At 47.5% G+C, this 21,236-nt stretch overlaps 1 protein-coding gene across 2 annotated transcripts in view; it reads right to left on the bottom strand.

The window, feature by feature from the left end:
* bcl2l1 (BCL2 like 1) overlaps positions 1–16,512 on the bottom strand; it is a 48,010-nt gene extending 31,498 nt beyond the window's left edge. Inside the window, exons 1-2 of one of the 2 annotated variants that reach the window (XM_070895902.1) lie at positions 15,932–16,512; positions 2,314–2,972 (exon numbers count right to left, since the gene is read on the bottom strand). In XM_070895902.1, coding sequence (XP_070752003.1) covers positions 2,901–2,972; positions 15,932–16,402 — 543 coding nt within the window. In that variant the 5' untranslated portion in view covers positions 16,403–16,512 and the 3' untranslated portion in view covers positions 2,314–2,900. Of the gene's footprint in view, positions 1–2,313; positions 2,973–15,931 lie in introns of those variants that run through there. The other variant, XM_070895901.1, reaches the window with a different exon arrangement.
* Between the last annotated feature and the right edge of the window lie 4,724 nt (positions 16,513–21,236).

The raw sequence follows: 21,236 nt of genomic DNA, 5'->3' as shown, positions 1-21,236 counted from the left end.
CTATGACATCCCCCCTCATTTTTCTAAATTCCAGTGAATATAAGCCTAGTCGATCCAGTCTTTCTTCATATGTCAGTCCTGCCATCCCGGGAATCAGTCTGGTGAACCTTCGCTGCACTCCCTCAATAGCAAGAATGTCCTTCCTCAGATTAGGAGACCAAAACTGAACACAATATTCAAGGTGTGGCCTTACCAAGGCCCTGTACAACTGCAGTAAGACCTCCCTGCTCCTATACTCAAATCCTCTTGCTATGCCATTTGCCTTTTTCACCGCCTGCTGTGTCTGCATGCCAACTTTCAATGACTGATGTACCATGACACCCAGGTCTTGTTGCACCTCCCCTTTTCCTAATCCGTCACTATTCAGATAATATTCTGCCTTCCTGTTTTTGCCACCAAAGTGGATAACCTCTCAGTTTTCTACATTATACTACATCTGCCATGCATTTGCCCACTCACCTAACCTGTCCAAGTCATCCTGCAGCCTCTTAGCATCCTCCTCACAGCCCACACTGCCACCCAGCTGAGAGTCATCTTCAAACGTGGATATACTGCATGCAATTCCTTCGTCTAAATTAATGTATATTGTAAATAGCTGGGGTCCCAGCACTGAACCTTGCGGTACCCCACTAGTCACTGCCTGCCATTCTGAAAAGGATCCGTTTATTCCGACTCTTTGCTTCCTGTCTGCCAACCAGTTCTTTATCCACGTCAATATATTACCTCCAATACCGTGTGCTTTAATTTTGCACACCAATCTCTTGCGTGGGACGTCAAAAGCCTTTTGAAAGTCCAAATACACCACATCCACTGGTTCTCCCTTGTCCACTCTACTAGTTACATACTCAAAAAATTCTAGAAGATTTGTCAAGCATGATTTCCCTTTCATAAATCTATGCTGACTTGGACCGATCCTGTCACTGCTTTCCAAATGCGTTGCTATGACATCCTTAATTGATTCCAACATTTTCCCCACTACCGATGTCAGGCTCACCGGTCTATAATTCTGTTTTCTCTCGCCCTCCATTTTTTTTTTTTTAAAAAGAGGGGTTACATTAGCTACCCTCCAATCCATAGGAACTGATCCAGAGTCTATAGAATGTTGGAAAATGATCACCAGTGCATCCACTATTTCTAGGGCCAGTTCCTCAAGTATTCTGGGATGCAGACTATCAGGACTTGGGGATTTATCGGCCTTCAATCCCATCAATTTCCCTAACACAAGAAGCTGCACATTCGGTGCGGAATCCTTTTTGGTTCCGAAAATACCTCCGCATCTGTAAAGGTGCTCGCAGGGCAATGTGCGTGCAGTCTATTGCTCCCTCACATTGGGGAAGTTTGCTATTCGAGAACCCCAGAGCCCTCACATTCTGTGCTTCCCTGGTCATAGGGAAGTTTATAAAGTCCACCCGTAAAGGGCTTTAGTCACCCGTCAAATGGAGCAATGTGTGGCGTGCTGAGAGATGCCACAAATGTTACCAGCTGAGGCCTGAAAGGAGCTAGAAGGAAAGTGTCGCAGGAACCTTTACCTCAACGGGCAGTGCGGTCCTGATGGTGCTGGTAGGCTGCAGATCTCCCTTGATGAGCTGGCATATCTCAGCGATGACCTCCTTTCGGAAGCGCAGCCTCCTAAGGCACATTATGGGACAAGTTCAGGTATGATTGCTTTTCCCTGTAAGTGCGTCGGGTGTAAGGTCTCCTCCACAGCAGCAGTCTGCACCATGTGATTATTGATCAATACTGGTAGAGAAGTTACAAACCCCATCACTTGCTACAAATGCCCCGAATTTTGTCCTCAGTAGAAATGAGATGATTGCCAGAGTCTGTAAGGTCCTTAAAATAACTCTCAAATGAATTCTCCTTCAAGCAGCCTCTCACTTCCTCCGACGTTCAAAATGGCGTCCGTGGTGCCGAGTCCTGCCAAACAGTGCCAGTCGGGAGCAGTTTTTCTCCAGCGATCTTCTTGGCGAGCGATCAGCCTGGCAACATGTGGGTGATGTGGCGAAGGTTGCGGTGGGCGATCACCTCGGCGATGTGAAATTCTTGTGCCGAAAGTTGGGCCGGCGATCTTTGGGCAATGTTCCGGCCCAACTTTCCACTTTTAAGGTAAAATGGGCGATAGCCTGCCTATTTAGGTGATAGATGGGCGATCATCAGGGGAAAGTCCAGCCCACAGAATGGTTGTAGCACAGGAGACCATTCAGCTCGTCAAGCCCGTGCCCGAACATTTCCCAAATACTCTTAGAGCCATTCCTATCTCCAGCTAATCTAGAACTCTGCCCTATGACCCCTATCCTCACTAATCTCCAACCGTGTACCAGCAAAACAACCTCAAGATCCCTCCAACAGCTGGCTTGAGTCATCGTTTTCAACTATCAGTTCCAGCTCCTACCTCTACTCTTTAGACTACAGCTTGTGACTTGCTTACCTGTTCCCCCTTAAAGCAGAGGTGTTCGATGCGAGACGCATGATACAAGTGTTGAGGTATGAGTGATGTTATACCTGAATCTGTGCAATAAAGCTAATCATGCTAGTTACTGGGATAGCATGGTACATTATTTAGAGGGCTGGCAGAGCATAGGAACAGGAGTAAGCCATTCAGCCCATCGAGACTGTTGTGCCATTCAATTAGACCAAGGATGATAACACAGCACATTAGGCCAAGATGCAGCCCCTTCCATTTAACTTGCACTCTGTACAGAAATTCTGTGATTGCTGCATCTGCCCAGTGCTGCTGGGGCAATGCTTGTTCATTATCTGCCATTTCATCAGATGGTAATCCAATGTTGCAATTAACAGTGACGTTTGCTGACGTGACTTTGGGACCAGTTCAGAAGCAGGGCATTCTCCACTTTCACATGAATTAGTAACCACAAAGGAATCTGGAAATATTCAGAGGTTTATTCTGTTACAGAAAGCTGCAGGAAATGACCAGTACCCAGGACAGATGCCTCACACACTGAATCCTCATGCTGCAAAGACAGAAAGGTTGAGAGTAATTTACTAGATTAATCAGCAAGGGATTTCTCAGCACTCTCCAGCAATACCAGTTCAATCATTGATGAACCATATTTAAAATTCCACATCCAGGCTAACACTAGGTCTCAGTGGACCCAAGGATTCAATACAAGTTGTAATCACCTCGTCCATCTCGGCCTCACGTTCTACCATGTCAGCTGTGGCTCAGTGGTCAGCACCCTCGCCTCGGAGTCAGAAGGTTTTAGGTTCAGGTCCCACTCCAGAGACTTAAGCACAAGATTTAGGCTGACCCTCCAGTGCAGTGCTGAGGGAGTGCTGCACTATCGGAGGCGCCGCCCTTCAGAAGAGACGTTAAACCGAGGCCTCATCTGCCCTCGCAGGTGTACATAAAAGCTCCCATGGAACTATTTTGAAGAGCAGGGGAGATATTCCCAGTGTTCTGGTACAATATTTATCCCTCAACCAACATCACTAGAACAGGTCATTTATATCATTGCTGTTTGTGGGATCTTGGTATGTGTAAATTGACAGCGTTTCCCACATTACAAGTGACTACAAAATTACTTAATTGGCTGTAAATCGCTTTGGGACGTTGAGGTTGTGAAAGATGCTATATAAATGCAAGTCTTTCTTTTACCACAGCTTGCCTGTTGGTACAGGTGCACAAAGTAATTGGGACATTATTTATTCGTACATGAATGTTAAATAACCTGTTGGCCCCCTGACCTACTTACGACTTGGCCCACAATTAATTTTGGGATTCACCTGCAGCAGCCTTCACTATCTGCAGCATGTGCCTGCTGTATCAGTTAGGGAATCATCTTGTTGATGCTTTTATTGAAGTTTGCCCTGCTGACAGCACAGTGAATTGGGAGTATAAAGATCTGCAGCGCTGGGCCCCTGCAACATCATGGGCCATCCCGATCTGCGAGAGGACACCACTGCAGGTCGGGAGTTTAAAGAGCTGGAGCGCGCCACTACAGCTTCCAGCGTGAGTCGTCCCAAGTGTGTGACGACTTTGAGGTGGGCAACTGGGTGATGTCATCAAGACCATCAAGCCGGTGAGAGCGAGGGCAGGAGCATCGGCGGGGCCCAGATATAGCGGGGGAGCGGCGAGAGATTGTGGCGAAGGAGCAGCAAATGAGGGTACAGGGCCCAGAAGAGGCGAGGGCCCAGGGGCAGCACAGGCCAGCCCACACTGTGTGTGCGCATTAGGCCCATGCAGCAGAGCTGGTCTCCAGTTATCCTGGTTAAACCTTGCCACTGGATAAAGGCCGAGCTCTGTCAAGCCCGTGTGGTGGCTGGTATGCAATGATCACCACATGTTAAAAAAATCCACGCACAGGCATCCTCCACTCCTGGAGTCCAGGACTGGAATATCGGGTCCTTCATTGAAACATCGATGAACTCATCCCTTTTGGTGTGGAAGCAAGTCATCCTCGTTCGAGGGACCGCCTATGAAGAAGAATGAATGAATTGACCAATGTGCATTTACACATGCAGACCACAAGGTGTCAGGATCATACAGAACGGCTGGGGCACCAAACCCACCCTGAGCCCACTCACATCATCACACAGAACCAAACCCACCCATCACAGAATCAAACCCATACTGTGCCCACCCACCCCCACACACTACCCACCATCACACAACACCAAACCCACACCGAGCCCACCCACCCATCATCACACAGCACCAAACCCACATCGAGCCCACCCACCCATCACACAGCACCAAACCCACACCGAGCCCACCCACCCATCACACAGCACCAAACCCACACCGAGCCCACCCACCCACCATCACACAGCACCAAACCCACACCGAGCCCACCCACCCATCACAGAACCAAAGCCACACCCACCCACCCATCACACAGCACCAAACCCTCCCCGAGCCCACCCACCATCACACAGCACCAAACCCTCCCCGAGCCCACCCACCCATCACACAGCACCAAACCCACACCCACCCCAAGCTCACCCACCCACCAACATACAGAACCAAACCCACACTGAGCCCACCCACCACAGAACCACGTACGCAAATCCATATGACATGAGGTAAGCGCAGATCATGGGTCAATTAGTTAATTGATTTCCCCAAATGCATCTGTTTAACCAGTAATTTTGCATCACCAGCATTGGGCCTTCCTCATTTATAAAGAAATGTGTGCCAATGTCTGATTCACCCAACATTCCAATCATTCTTAAACTTTGTACTTCAGATTTCACAACTGTGTCACAACACAAGAATGTAATACCGTGCTTCAGGCATCACTACCACCATTGTCAACACGGCATCATCACACCCTCATTAGCAGACCTTTAATCTCCCGACCGCTCTTATCACCCCATTTTCAGCTACCTCTTCCTCTCTGATTGCCATTAAACTCCACTGCCACTTTAATGACTCAGTCCGACTCCCATCCATTTAGCTTACATCCAGCCCACAGCACCAAGATATGCTGTGTGACTACAGCCAGGGCATCAGGGTCCTCCTTATCCTCTCTGCAACTTCCGATAAGGTTGACGACACCATCTATCTTCCCCATCTGCTGTGGAAACCCTATTCTTACCCACCCTAACATAGCCAACACATCCTGCAATGGATTCCCCAACCACATCCTTAAGATCACCATCACCAGACATCCCATCCTCCTCCAGCAACATTTACCATAAGCCTGGGATCAGCCTCCACATGTACACTGACAACACCCAACTTTACCTCGCCGTCACCCTTGACTCCATAACTGTTGCTGTGCTGTTGGACCACCGGTCTGGCTTGAAGTACCGGATGAACCAGAACTACTTTATGCTGAAACCAAGTGACCTGGCTTGGCTCCTCAGCTACGTCTTCAGGCCAAACCGGACAGTGAGCATCATTGATGTCATATTCAATCCTTAACTGTCGATCAGCAATATCACTTATTTCTATCTCCGTTCTTATCTCGCTCCCACCACTGCCAAAACCCTCAAGACCTTGGTCACCTCCAGACTCAACTTTTCGTACACTACCTCTCATGCTCCATCCCACTGATCTACAACTCTGCTGCCCATATCCTATCCTGCAGTAAGCCTGGCTCAGCTTACAACCCTGTTCTTATCAACTCCATCCACACCCATGTTTTGATTTGATATTCCTCACATTTGTTACAAATTCTTTCACAACCTCCTCCACCTTACCTCTCCAACCTCACCCCACCCTTTTGTTTCTGGGTTTGGAAACCCCCTCCCCATAATTCCACCATTGCTAACAAAGCCTCAAGGTCCTACTTTCTCAAATTATCTTTATAAACTCCATCTTCAGAAGCATTTCTCAAAGTCTAAAAAGACTTGTATTTATATAGCGCCTTTCACAACTATCGGACGTCTCAAAGCGCTTTACAGCCAATGAAGTATTTTTGAAGTGTAGTCACTGTTGTAATGTGGGAAAAGTGGCAGCCAATTTGCACACAGCAAGCTCTCACAAACATCAATGTGATAATGACCAGATAATCTGTTTATGTTGATTGAGTGATAAATATTGGCCAGGACACAGGCAATAACTCCCATGCTCTTCATCGAAATAGTGCCATGGGATCTTTTACCTGAGAGAGAAGGGGCCTCGGTTTAATCCTCCATCAGCACTGCACTGCCAGTCTAGATTTATGTGCTCAAGTCTCTGGAATGGGACTTGAACCCACAGCCTTCTGACTCAGAGGCAAGTGTGCTGCCCACGAGTCACGACTGACACTGAGTAGACTCTTAACCATGTCTTCAACCACTTCCACTTAAATTCATCCAATTCCTGCTCGGATACCAAATATCCCCTTTTGTGAAGCACCTTAAGACTGGTCATTAAACATGTTGTAGAGAGCCTAGTTGCTGCTAAGTATGCAGAAGCAGTCCTTGCGGACTAACAGATTATAGGACTGCAGTAACACAGCGAGGATGGTAGTAATGAGACGACATGATCAAGGGGGTCGACCAGTCTCCTCAGCACCTGAAGGCTCCTGCACATCCCACACGTCACTTTCTAAAAAACTCAGATTCACATTCCAGCTGATCACTTTGCAGTGCTCAGCTCCTTGTGCTGCTGAGTTATGTCCGAGGCCTGGGAACGAGTCAGGCTTGTTCCAGCATGTTCTACCAAATCATCTGGCCTGGCCACGCGAACGATGTAACCTGCTTAAACTAGCCTTTTGTAAATTATTGGTGTGAAAGTGACCTTTGGAGCCAATATTTAGCTAGTTAGGGACTGTCTTCAATATCAGGCTCCAAGTAAGTTCCAGAATTAGTTAGCAAAAATTAAAGTTGAAATAAGTTAATCAAATTAAAAATATAAATAAAGCAAAATAAAGGTATAACAGTAAGAGAAGGGAAGGAAGAGCTGAGGGGATAACATTTTTAAACATCTAAAAAGCATATATTTCATTAGATTATGATTATAGGACACATGCTGGCATCTGTATACTCATCACCAATGTTAGCATTTATTTCAGTGTTCTTGTCTGAAAGTTGAACACTTTTAAAATGGCCCCATATTTGTCGAACTGGTAGCAGTTTACAGGTAAACACAGATCTTAATTAGTCCATGCACCAATTAACAGCAGGGGGAAAAAAGCAATGCCAATATCCTGCAACTGGAACACGAGAAAATGGGTTTCAACATTTGTCTATTTGTGTTATGAGAACAAAGAACCAATATTGACACTGACGAACTTTACAGGGTACTGAGCATAGCCATTCCAAAGTAGTCAAGTTCTGGAAGCAATAAGGTGGAGGAGGATTTCCTGGAGTGCATAAGAGATGGTTTTCTAGACCAATATGTCGAGGAACTAACTAGGGGGGGAGGCCATCTTAGACTGGGTGTTGTGTAATGAGAGAGGATTAATTAGCAATCTCATTGTGCGAGGCCCCTTGGGGAAGAGTGACAATAATAAGGTGGAATTCTGCAGTAGGATGGAGAATGAAACAGTTAATTCAGAGACCATGGTCCAGAACTTAAAGAAGGGTAACTTTGAAGGTATGAGGTGTGAATTGGCTAGGATAGATTGGCGAATGATACTTAAGGGGTTGACTGAGGATGGGCAATGGCAGACATTTAGAGACCGCATGGATGAACTACAACAATTGTACATTCCTGTCTGGCGTAAAAATAAAAAAGGGAAGGTGGCTCAACCGTGGCTATCTAGGGAAATCAGGGATAGTATTAAAGCCAAGGAAGTGGCATACAAATTGGCCAGAAATAGCAGCGAACCTGGGGACTGGGAGAAATTTAGAACTCAGCAGAGGAGGACAAAGGGTTTGATTAGGGCAGGGAAAATGGAGTACGAGAAGAAGCTTGCAGGGAACATTAAGGCGGATTGCAAAAGTTTCTATAGTTATGTAAAGAGAAAAAGGTTAGTAAAGACAAACGTAGGTCCCCTGCAGTCAGAATCAGGGGAAGTCATAACGGGGAACAAAGAAATGGCAGACCAATTGAACAAGTACTTTGGTTCGGTATTCACTAAGGAGGACACAAACAACCTTCCGGATATAAAAGGGGTCAGAGGGTCTAGTAAGGAGGAACTGAGGGAAATCTTTTAGTCGGGAAATTGTGTTGGGGAAATTGATGGGATTGAAGGCCGATAAATCCCCAGGGCCTGATGGACTGCATCCCAGAGTACTTAAGGAGGTGGCCTTGGAAATAGCGGATGCATTGACAGTCACTTTCCAACATTCCATTGATTCTGGATCAGTTTCTATCGAGTGGAGGGTAGCCAATGTAACCCCACTTTTTAAAAAAGGAGGGAGAGAGAAAACAGGGAATTATAGACCGGTCAGCCTGACCTCAGTAGTGGGTAAAATGATGGAATCAATTATTAAGGATGTCATAGCAGCGCATTTGGAAAATGGTGACATGATAGGTCCAAGTCAGCATGGATTTGTGAAAGGGAAATCATGCTTGACAAATCTTCTGGAATTTTTTGAGGATGTTTCCAGTAAAGTGGACAAAGGAGAACCAGTTGATGTGGTATATTTGGACTTTCAGAAGGCTTTCGACAAGGTCCCACACAAGAGATTAATGTGCAAAGTTAAAGCACATGGGATTGGGGTAGTGTGCTGACGTGGATTGAGAACTGGTTGTTAGACAGGAAGCAAAGAGTAGGAGTAAATGGGTACTTTTCAGAATGGCAGGCAGTGACTAGTGGGGTACCGCAAGGTTCTGTGCTGAGGCCCCAGCTGTTTACATTGTACATTAATGATTTAGACGAGGGGATTAAATGTAGTATCTCCAAATTTGCAGATGACACTAAGTTGGGTGGCAGTGTGAGCTGCGAGGAGGATGCTATGAGGCTGCAGAGTGACTTGGATAGGTTAGGTGAGTGGGCAAATGCATGGCAGATGAAGTATAATGTGGATAAATTTGAGGTTATCCACTTTGGTGGTAAAAACAGAGAGACAGACTATTATCTGAATGGTGACAGATTAGGAAAAGGGGAGGTGCAACGAGACCTGGGTGTCATGGTACATCAGTCATTGAAGGTTGGCATGCAGGTATAGCAGGCGGTTAAGAAAGCAAATGGCATGTTGGCCTTCATAGCGAGGGGATTTGAGTACAGGGGCAGGGAGGTGTTGCTACAGTTGTACAGGGCCTTGGTGAGGCCACACCTGGAGTATTGTGTACAGTTTTGGTCTCCTAACTTGAGGAAGGACATTCTTGCTATTGAGAGAGTGCAGCGAAGATTCACCAGACTGATTCCTGGGATGGTGGGACTGACCTATCAAGAAAGACTGGATCAACTGGGCTTGTATTCACTGGAGTTCAGAAGAATGAGAGGGGTCCTCATAGAAACGTTTAAAATTCTGACGGGTTTAGACAAGTTAGATGGAGGAAGAATGTTCCCAATGTTGGGGAAGTCCAGAACCAGGGGTCACAGTCTAAGGATAAGGGGTAAGCCATTTAGGACCGAGATGAGGAGAAACTTCTTCACCCAGAGAGTGGTGAACCTGTGGAATTCTCTACCACAGAAAGTAGTTGAGGCCAATTCACTAAATATATTCAAAAGGTAGTTCGATGAAGTCCTTACTACTCAGGGGATCAAGGGGTATGGCGAGAAAGCAGGAAGGGGGTACTGAAGTTTCATGTTCAGCCATGAACTCATTGAATGGCGGTGCAGGCTAGAAGGGCTGAATGGCCTGCTCCTGCACCTATTTTCTATGTTTCTATGTTTCGGTAAGAGAAAGCTATGTTGTGGTCAGTTAACACACAAACCGCTCACCTGGCTCAGAATCAAGCTCAGGCCACAGACTAAACCGTCGGTCTATTGCTGAGGAAATGAGTTTGGAGCACACTACACCAAGTTTCTCGTGGTCACAATTCCAAAACATAAAACTGCCCATAATTTGGTATGAAACTGCCAAACTCACTCACAGAAACCATAATAACAGTGATGTAGAGAAGAACAGCCCTCTGTGCACCAGAAGCTGACGGAGGAGTGGCGTTGGAGGAGGACGGAGTGGTCAACCATGTCAAAGGCTGTGGACAGGTCCAGGAGGATGAGGAGGGATAGTTTCCATTTATCGCAGTCACAAAGGATATCATGTGACTTTGAGGAGAGCAGCTTCGTTACTGTGGCAGGGGCAGAAACCGGACTGGAGGGATTCAAACATGGAGTTGCAGGAAAGATTGGCACAGATTTTGGAGGCGACAGGTTCAAGGACTTTGCAGAGGAAAGGGAGGTTGGGGATGGGGCGGTAGTTTGCAAGAACAGTGGGGTCAAGGGTTGGTTTTTTGAGTCGTCGTAGTGATGATGACAGATTTGAAGGAGAGAGAACAGTTAGCAATGTCAGCGAACACGGGAGCCAGATAAGGAAGCTGGGTGGTCCGCAGTTTAGTGGGAATAGGGTCAAGGGAGCAGGAAGCAAGATGAGCTTGGCAAGGTCAAGAGGAGGGATCAGAGAGAAACTGAAGAAACATGAGAGTTCAGGGCTAGAGCAGGTGGGAACCTTAGAGGAAGTTTGGCCCTGTGAGCTAGGGGAAGGAAGAGAAGTGGCAGATGCAGCTCATCGGATGGTCTCAACCTTAGAGACAATGAAGTCCATGAGTTCCTCACACTTCTTGTTGGAGGTTTAGGAAGACAGCAGTAGAGAATAGTAGCCGGGGATTATAAGAACATAAGAAATAGGAGCAGGAGTAGGCCATATGGCCCCGCGAGCCTGCTCCACCATTTAATATCATGGGTGATCTGATCACGGACTCAGCTCCACTTCTCTGCCCGCTCCCCATAACCCCTTATCGTTTGTCTATTTCTGTCTTAAATTTATTCAATATCCCATTTTCCACAGCTCTCTGAGGCAGCAAATTCCACAGATTAACAACCCTCAGAAGAAATTTCTCCTCATCTCTGTTTTAAATGAGATTCTAAGATCATGCCCTCTAGTTCTAGTCTCCATCAGTGGAAACATTCTCTCTGCATCCACCTTGTCAAGCCCCCTCATAATCTTATACGTTTCGCTAAGATCACACCTCATTCTTCTGAATTCCAATGAGTAGAGGCCCAACCTACTCAACCTTTCCTCATAAGTCAACCCCCTCATCTCCGGAATCAACCTAGTGAACCTTCTCTGAACTGCCTCCAAAGCAAGTATATCCTTTCGTAAATATGGAAATCAAAACAGCATGCAGTATTCCAGGTGTGGCCTCACCAATACTTTATATAGCTGGAGCAAGACTTCGCTGCTTTTATACTCCATCCCCTTTGCAATAAAGACCAAGATACCATTGGCCTTCCTGATCACTTGCTGTACCTCCATACTATCCTTTTGTGTTTCATGCACCAGACAAGAGACCTCGAGCTAGCATTAAGTTCTCAGCCTTTAGGCTCCAATAGATACACACCCAGTCCATTCCTTCCCATATCGATGTCCATTTATTGTATCCAGATATACCTGGAATTCCACTGACCCAAGCAACAGTGAAGAATGTATAACTGTTAGATGCACTGTCCCAAGTGGGGAGGCTCTGTATCGAGTTCCTAACTAATACAGAGCCTAGCTCCGCTGTCTGCAAGGAAGCAGCTGTTTGTTGCTAGTTTTCCAGTTAGTGCTGTGTGAATGACAGGGGAGAAGTAAAATGACGACTCAGGCTTTCGTGCTGTTAAACATAAGAAATAGGAGCAGAAGTAGGCCAGACAGCCCCTCCAGCCTGCTCCGCCATTCAATACGATCATGGCTGATCCGATCATGGACTCAGGTCCACTTCCCCGCCCGCTCACCATAAACCATTAATTGTTAAGAATCTGTCTATCTCTGTCTTAAATTTATTCAATGTCCCAGTTTCCACAGCTCTCTGAGGCAGCGAATTCCACAGATTTACAAACCTCAGAAGAAATTCCTCCTCATCTCAGTTTTAAATCTCTGTTCCGAGAGATGTGAGACACATATCTCTAGCTAGGGGCACTGCCATTCAATGACTGCACTCCTTACATCGAAGATGATGGTAATCTTAGTGAAAAAGACCTAAATGTGACAAATACTCTGTGGGGGCAGATCACCATAATAGTATGGCAGAGCAGTAAGACAAACAGCAGCAGAGAGAAAGACATTGCACCACAGATGCCAGGTGGGGGAGATGGGGAGAGAAAGGAGATCAACAATTGCTGCATGGAATCTTTGAAAGTGCATAAATGATAGAAAAGATCTGCTCAGACATCAGTGAAAGGGGGTCTTCCCCCTCAGGACCACTTTAAACAGAAGGGTATCAGAATGACAACTGTCGAAGTGGAAGGGAGGCTCGATCAGCTGAGTCATGGTTCAGTATCTCAGGGGATTGTTATTTCTACTGCTTCAGACTATCTAGTCCTGTATCTTCACGCACTGTACTGATATCATCTCGAGTGTCAGGGCAGTGTTAAGCAAGAAAGGTCACGAGACTCATCAAGCATTTTGCTCCCAGTGCACAATTTGTATTGCAAGGGACTCTCAACTCATGTCATCAGGTAGACAAGTGATTAGACAAAGACCGGGTGCTGAAATGAATAGCTGTTATCTGGAACTAGTCGGAAGGGTTTCTTGCTGAAATTTCCCCACAACCATAAGCCAGCCTGGGACCGCAGACACCATTTATAAACTGCCTTCCACTTGTGAGTTACACCATCTAAACCCCCGGTTATTAATCCCAGACATAAAAACAAGAAAAGGATAGACAATATTTAACAATTAAAACAGACAGGGCTGGAAATACTCAGCAGGTCATGCAGAATTCGAGGAAGAAACAGAAGTCAATGTTTCAGGGCGACGCCCTTCCTCGGGACACAGCATATCTAACTGTATCCAACACTTGAACGGGCCTTCAATGGCATTATGTCGCAGAAAGCAAATATATTACCCCCACACAATGAAATGGAGGGGTATTGAAAGGAACTGTACAACTCAAAAACTAGAATATGAATAATCATCATCGGCAGTCCCTCAAACGAGGATGACTTGCTTCCACATGAGTTCACAGATGCTTCAATGAAGGACCGGATGTTCCAGCCCTGAACTCCAATTGAGGGAGTGGAAGATGCCTGTTGGTTGAATTATTTATTAAACATGTGGTGACCGTTGCACATCAGCCACCAACACGGGCTCGACAGTGGCAAGGGTTGAACCATGACGATTGGGGACCTGCTCTGCTGCATGGACCTAGTGCGCACACATATCGCAGTGTGGGCTGGCCCATGCTGCCCCGGGCCCTCGGCTGTTCTGGGCCCCATACCCTCATTTGCTGCACCTTCACCCACGATGTTCCAGGGCCCGGTGTTCCAGCTCTATTTATAGCCGCGACCTGCGGTGGTGTTCTCACAAAGGTCGGGGCAGCCCATAGTATGAATAAGCACCAAGTCCTGTTCACTGACCAACACTGGCTCCCTCAGAGATCTCTGGGCTCCTCCAATGCAGAGCTCTTGCACATCCCTGATTTATCACCCCACCACTAGCAGACATGCCTTCAACTGCCTACACCCAAAGCTCTGGAATTCCCTCACTAAACCTTTCCACCTCTCTCGCCTCCTTCAAGACACTCCTTAAAGCCTAACTCTGATCAAATTTTGGGTCACCTGTCTCAATTCCATGATTCTATATGCGGCTCAAAGTCAAATGTTATTTGACAACGTTCCTTGGCACAATGTTAAAGGTGCTATATAGAAGTTGTTGGTGTTGAAAGGGAATTATACCACCCTTTTACCCAATTTCACTGATGGTTATTTCTAGTCCGACATATGCTGAGTTACTCAAATGAGAAGGATTTCAACTACCCCCAGTGCTGTCACTCTGATTTCAGTAAAGCATAATGGTGCGTGGGGAAATATTCACATTGTATGCATTCGAATGTACCCAGGAGTACAAATATTGATTGTGTCCTTTTAACTTAGGATTTGTCTGGAGAGAGCAGCTGGATCAGTGTTGCACCGTGGGAAAGCCTTGGTGATTACAGGCCTGGGAGCAGAGAACGATCGCACGGTAAGGCTATTTGCAAATTAAAGTGCACTGGTTGAACAGTCTGAATACGGCGGATATCAACACCAACACTGTCCTGGCCACGTCTAACCTGCCCTGTAACACATGAGTAGAGGCCTGGTGGCAAATTTCCAGCCTGTCTTCTCAACTGCAGAAGGGGGCGAAGATATGGGCATTCAGTTCAAAATATATTGTAATGACCTTTGTCACACGATAGTCACAGGGTCTGATGCCAGGTTCCACAGCTCTCGAGGACTGTATCCACACCGGTCAGGTGCTGCGTACAAGGTATTAGCATTCAAAGGGATCTGGACCAGAATAGCATGCGCATTTTAAATTACTACAATTATTTCCAACATTAAGCACCCCACTCCCTCTCCTCCCCCACTACAGGTCAAGCAGCATTACTGATCATGAATCGTTACAGCACAGTAGGCGGCCATTCGGCCCGTCGGGTAATGCCGGGTGGGATTTTTGGCTTCCGGTCTGCACAGATGTGTACCGTCCTCAAATCTTGGGAGTTACATCAATTCTCTCCTTCCCATTAATTCCCACTTGTCTAAAACTGCTGATGCATTACAGCAGTGACTACACGTCAAAAAGTACTTCACTGGCTGTAAAGCTCTTTGGGATGTCGAGAGGTCGCGAAAGGCGCTATATAAATGCAAGTCTTTCTTTCTGATAAAGATATCTTGGTGTTCTGATTCAGCATGTATCCACTAATGAAGGGTACACTGCCGAGGACAGCCTTTTCCAAACTTCCAGCCCACAAAATTCAACCAGCGAGTAAGAAATATATTTACCAGGGCTCCAACTTCGCAGAGCTCAGGGCCACAAGTGACCCATGGTCTGAAGTGGAGACACACTTGAAGCAGCGATACACACATCTATCCCATTCTGTCCCTGACGTGGGACTTAATTGGGCAATGTAGAGGGAGCTTTACTCTACATGGTCTTTCAGAAAGCCCTCACCTGAGAAAACAAACCTTAAAGAAAATCTCTAGGAGTACACTGTAGAACCTCATTTGTGTTGTATAATAAAATAAAATTGCGATTGAGCAACACGGAGTGGGTTATAAAGGGGCCTCTCAGATTCTGTAAACTGGGAGAAGATTTACACATTTCTCCTCCCGCACACTACCGAGTTCAAAATCAACATTGCCCCTTTGTAGGTATGAGGATCACAGAATTATACAGCACAGGAAGGGGCCACTCAGCTCATCGTGCCCGTGCTGGCTTTCTGAAAGAGAAAGGGAAGGTAGAATGGGGATTCAGGGGATAATGTGTGTCCAAGGTTGGTTACCCTGTGTGGTGGGAGTAGGGTTTGAGTGGGAGAATCACAGGGTCAGGTCTCCTGTGGTGGAGGGAGGGTGAGTAGGATAGGGTCAAGGGTCAGTTATGAGTGAGATAGGATCCCAGGGTCAAGTGTCCGGTGTGAGGGGCGCGGCGGGGGCAGGTGGCACAGCGGGCCGGGTCACACCCTTACCCAGCCGCCGTGCTGCCGGATCCAGGGCTCCAGGTTACTCTCCAGGTAGGTGCTCATCCAGCGGGCGATGCGCGGCACCAGCGCGCCCATCTCCTTCTCGGCGCTCTCCACACTCAGCGCCGCCCCGAAACAGAAGAAGGCGACCAGCCTGCCCCAGTTGACGCCGTCCCGGAATAGCTCGCCCACCACCTGCTCGAAGCGCCGGTAGGCCGTGTCCGGGGTGACCCGCAGCTGGGCCGACAGGTCGCTGAAAGCCCGGCGGTAGCGCAGCTCGAACTCCTCGGCAGCGTCCCGCAGGGCTTGGCAAGCCCGCTCGGCCTCGGGCCTGCCGCTCCAGTCCGCCGCTCCCGGGTTGGGCTGAGGCCCCAGGCCGGCGGCTCCATCATGCTCACACAGCCGGCTCATACTGTGGCCTCTCTGGGACAGTTTGTAGCGGAGGAAGTCCCTGACCAGCTCCCCGCTGCTGTACATCGTGCGGCTGGGCTTGGGTTCGGGTTCGGGTTCGGATCCCTCACACAGCCAGCATTGCGCGGGGCCCGGACGGCTCACACACCGCGAGCGGCGGCACTACAGGGGCAGGGGCAGGGGCACGGCGGGAACAGGGCGCGGCCCGAGTCCGCCCCGCCCCCCCAAACACAGCCACGCCCCCCCCTCCGGGCACAGCCACAGCACACCCCCCCCCCAGTACAAAGTCACCCGGCCCCTCCCCTTCCCTCTCTCTCTCCTCCCCATCTCTCTCTCATCCCTTCCCTCTCTCTCTCTCTCTCTCACCCCTCCCCATCTCTCTCTCTCTCCCTCTCTCACTCCTCCCTCTCTCACTCCTCCCCTTCCCTCTCTCACCCCTTCCCTCTCTCTCACACCCCTCCCCATCTCTCTCTCACCCCTTCCCTCTCTCACTCCTCCCCATCTCTCTCTCACCCCTTCCCTCTCTCTCACCCCTCCCCATCTCTCTCTCTCACACACCCTCCCCATCTCTCTCTCTCACACACCCTCCCCATCTCTCTCTCACCCTTCCCCATCTCTGTCTCTCTCTCTCTCACCCTTCCCCATCTCTGTCTCTCTCTCTCACCCCCTCCCCATCTCTCTCTCTCTCACCCCTCCCCATTTCTCTCTCTCACCCCTCCCCATCTCTCTCTCTCTCACCCCCTTCCCATCTCTCACCCCTCCCCATCTCTCTCACTCTCACCCCTCCCCATCTCTCTCACCCCCTCCCTCTCTCATCGCCTCCCTCTCTCACCCCTCCCCCTCTCACCCCTCCCCATCTCTCTCACCCCTTCCCTCTCTCACTCCCCATCTCTCTCACCCCTCCCCATCTCTCTCACCCCTCCCCATCTCTCACCCCCTCCCTCTCTCTCGAGAGAGGTTTAGTGTAGGAATCTCAGAGCTTTGGGCCTCAGCAGCTGAATGCATAAACACCAATGGTGTTGTGATGAAAATCGGGGATGCTCAAGAGGTTAGAATTGAGCTGTGCAGCTATCTCGGAAAGTTGTAGGACTGGAGGAGGTTACAGAGATACGGAGCGACGAGGCCATGGAGTGATTTAAGCACAAGAATGAGAATATCAAATTTGAGGCATTGGCGGGAATCGGTGGTTAAGGAACAGAGTTTGTGGCAGTGTCTGAAGACAGTGGCTTCAGTCTTCCTGATATTTAATTGGAAGAAATTGGGGTTCATGGATGTCGGACAAGCAGCATGACAAATCAGAGGCAGTCTCAATCTCAAAGCACCCTTTCTCAGCCCCTTTTACTCAATCTCCCAGCCCCTCTCTATTATCTCAGCCTCTCTCGCTCTCTCAAGCTCTCAGCCCCCCTCAATCTCTGAGTAGCCCCCTGCTCTCTAAGTCTCTCAGCCATCCTCTCAGTTTCTTAGCCCTACCATTCTAGGCATTCAAAGAGAAGTTCTGTTTGGGAGAGTGGTATGCTAAAATGGAGAAACACAGCCTCCAGCACCCCTCTCTCACCTTTTACACAGGAACAGAAGGCCATTCAGCCTCTCGAGTCTATTACACAGGAACAGGAGGAGGTCACTTAGCCCCTCGAGCCTGTTACACAGGAACAGGAGGAGGCCATTCAGCCCCTTGAGTCTGTTACACAGGAACAGGAGGAGGCCATTCAGCCCCTTGAGCCTGTTGCACAGGAACAGGAGGAAGCCATTCAGTCCCTCGAGCCTGTTACACAGGATCAGGAGGAGGTCATTCAGCCTCTCGAGCCTGTTACACAGGAACAGGAGGAGGCCATTCAGCCCCTTGAGCTTGTTACACAGGAATAGGAGAAGGCCATTCAGACCCTTGAGCCTGTTACACAGGAACAGGAGGAGGCCATTCAGCCCCTCGAGCCTGTTACACAGAAACAGGAGGAGACCATTCAGCCCCTCGAGCCTATTACATAGGAACAGGAGGAGGCCATTCAGACCCTCGAGCCTGTTACACAGGAACAGGAGGCCATTCAGCCCCTCGAGCCTGTTACACAAGAACAGGAGGCCATTCAGCCCCTCGAGCCTGTTACACAAGAACAGGAGGCCATTCAGCCCCTCGAGCCTGTTACACAGAAACAGGAGGAGACCATTCAGCCCCTCGAGCCTGTTGCACAGAAACAGGAGGAGACCATTCAGCCCCTCGAGCCTATTACATAGGACCAGGAGACTATTCAGCGGCTCCAGCCTATTACACAAGAACAGGAGGAGGCCATCCAGACCCTCGAGCCTGTTACACAGGAACAGGGGGCCATTCAGCCCCTCTAGTCTGTTACACAAGAACAGGAGGAGGCAATTCAGCCCCTCGAGCCAGTTCCGCCATTCAATTCGATCATACCTAATCATACCCACCTTTGATCCATCTGCTTTGATACTTCTACCCAACAAAAATCAATCAATCTCAGTTTTGAATGCTTCAATTAACCCCCAGCATCCACAGCTTTTTGGGGGAAATAATTCACATTTCCCCTTTGTGTGAAAAAGTGCTTCCTGATTTCACTCCTGAATGGCTTAGCTCTAATTATAAGATTATACCCCCTTGATTTGACTTCCCCATCTGAGGAAATAATTTTTCTGTATCTACCCTATTGAATGTCTTTATCATTTTAAACAACTCCATTATATCACTCCTCAAGTTTCTAAACTAAAGGAAATATAAGCCACATTTATGCAACCTGTCCATATAATTTCATACTTTAGCCCTGGTATAATTCTGGTGAATCTGCGCTGCATCCCTTGCAAGGCCGATGTATCCTTTCTGAGGTGTGGTGCCCAGAATGGAACACAGTGCTCCAGATGGGGTCTGACAGAGGCTCTACAATTGAAGCATAACTTCCTCCCTTTCACAGTCCAATCCCCTTGAGACAAAGGCCAACATTCTATTAGCATTTCGATTACTTTTTGTATCTGGTTCCTCCCTCTGGTCTTAAATAACGGAGTGACATTTGCATCTTTCCAATCCAAAGGCACAATTCCCAAATCTAAAGAGCATTGGAAAATCATGACTAATGCTTCTACAATTTCCTCTCCTACTTCTTTTAATACCCTAGAGTGGAAACCATCAGGTCCTGGAAATTTGTGTAGCTTAAATCCCATTATTTTCTCCATTACCTTTTTTTAACTTATATTAAATACCTTAGGTTCCTCCCTCGATTTATTTTTACGTTCCCTTTTACCACTGGTATTTTGTCCTCTTCCTCTACTATGAAAACAGATACAAAGCATTCAATTAACAACTCTACCATTTCTTTATTATCCATTATAATCTAACCTGCATCTGCCTTTAATGGGCCCTCAGTCCCCTTTACCACTCTCTTTTTTTCTTAATATATTTATAAAACTTTTACTGTTAGCTTTGATAGCTTTTGCAAAATTTTGTTCACACTCCCTTTTTGTACCTCATTGGATTCTTTGAATGACTTTGTTCATAGCTCTCCCAGACTGTTGCATTTCCATTTTCCTTGCATTTATGTAAGCCTTTTCTTTCAGCTTAATATTGTCTCTTAATTCGTTTGTTGACCATTTTTCTTTCCTCTTGCTGACATTGACATCAAGGCCTATTGGAGGAAGGTGCCCCATGATTTATGGCTTCCCTTTACATACCCCTTTCCACACTCGACGCCAGCCTAATGTACCGTTACATCGCTGTGTTGTTTCCTTTCTGTCCAGGGTGAGTGGCCTCTCTTTGGTACACTGGTCTCCATCTGTTGGAATTAGGTAAATCCAGTTGCTCTGTTAATGGGAACTGCCCCCTTAATTGATAGCGCAGTTCCCACTGTGTGAGGACCTTTATATGTTGCCGTTCAGGCAGCGAGAGAGACCCATTGGCTGCACTCCTGTAATATAAAAGCATCTTCAGGTCTCTCCTAGCACAGTCCTCCAAGGGTTTATTTTCTGCTGCTGCTTCAAGCAACTTCCAGCAAGAAGTGAAAGTACTTCTGCGAGACCAATGTCATCTTCACCATCAAGGAACTGGTCCAAGAGGCCATTTTAAAAGCAAACGGCGTCCTTAATGTCAGCTGTGGCTCAGTAGGTAGCACTCTTGCCTCTGAATCAAAAGTTCCACTCCAGAGAAATATAACTGTTTGTTCTTATATAAAGGGTTATGGGGAGCGGGCAGGGAAGTGGAGCTGAGTCCATGATCAGATCAGCCATGATCTTATTGAATGGTGGAGCAGGCTCGAGTAGCCAGGTGGCCTAGTCCTGCTCCTATTTATTATGTTCTTATGTTCTTAGTTTTAAATGTCACATTCACTATTTCTAAAAGCAAATTTGCAAGTATGCAAGGTGGGTGCCAGCCTGTCAGTTTACAAATAAATATTTTACAAAGTTACAAAGAATTTATAGCAAAGAAACTGGCCATTCGGCCCAACAAGTCCATGTCGGTGTTTATGCTCCTCCCACCCTTCTTCATTTAACCTCATTCCTTCTATTCCTTTCTCCCTCACGTGTTTATCCAGCTTCCCCTTGAATGCATCTACGCTAATCATCTCAACTGCTCCCTGTGGTAGCAAGGTCACCATTCTAACCACTCTCTGTCTAAATAAACTTCTCCTGAATCCCCTATTGGATTTATTAGTGACTATCTTATATTTATGGACTCTAGTTCTGGTCTCCCCTGTAAGTAGAAACATCTCTAGGTCTCCCCTATCGAACCATTTCACAAACTTGAAGGCCTCTATCAGGTCACCCCTCAGTGTTTTCTTTCCTTGAGAAAAGAGCCTGAGCCTGCTCAATCTTTCCTGATAGGTATAACCTCTCAGTTCTGGTATCATCCTTGTAAACCTTTTTTGCACATTCTCCAGTGCCTCTTTATCATTTTAGTAATATGCAT

Source organism: Pristiophorus japonicus, chromosome 12 (assembly GCF_044704955.1).
Source record: "Pristiophorus japonicus isolate sPriJap1 chromosome 12, sPriJap1.hap1, whole genome shotgun sequence".
NCBI classification, from domain to species: domain Eukaryota; kingdom Metazoa; phylum Chordata; class Chondrichthyes; family Pristiophoridae; genus Pristiophorus; species Pristiophorus japonicus.
Note: the sequence above shows the minus strand (reverse complement) of the source record. Positions and strands in the feature narration are given on the sequence as shown.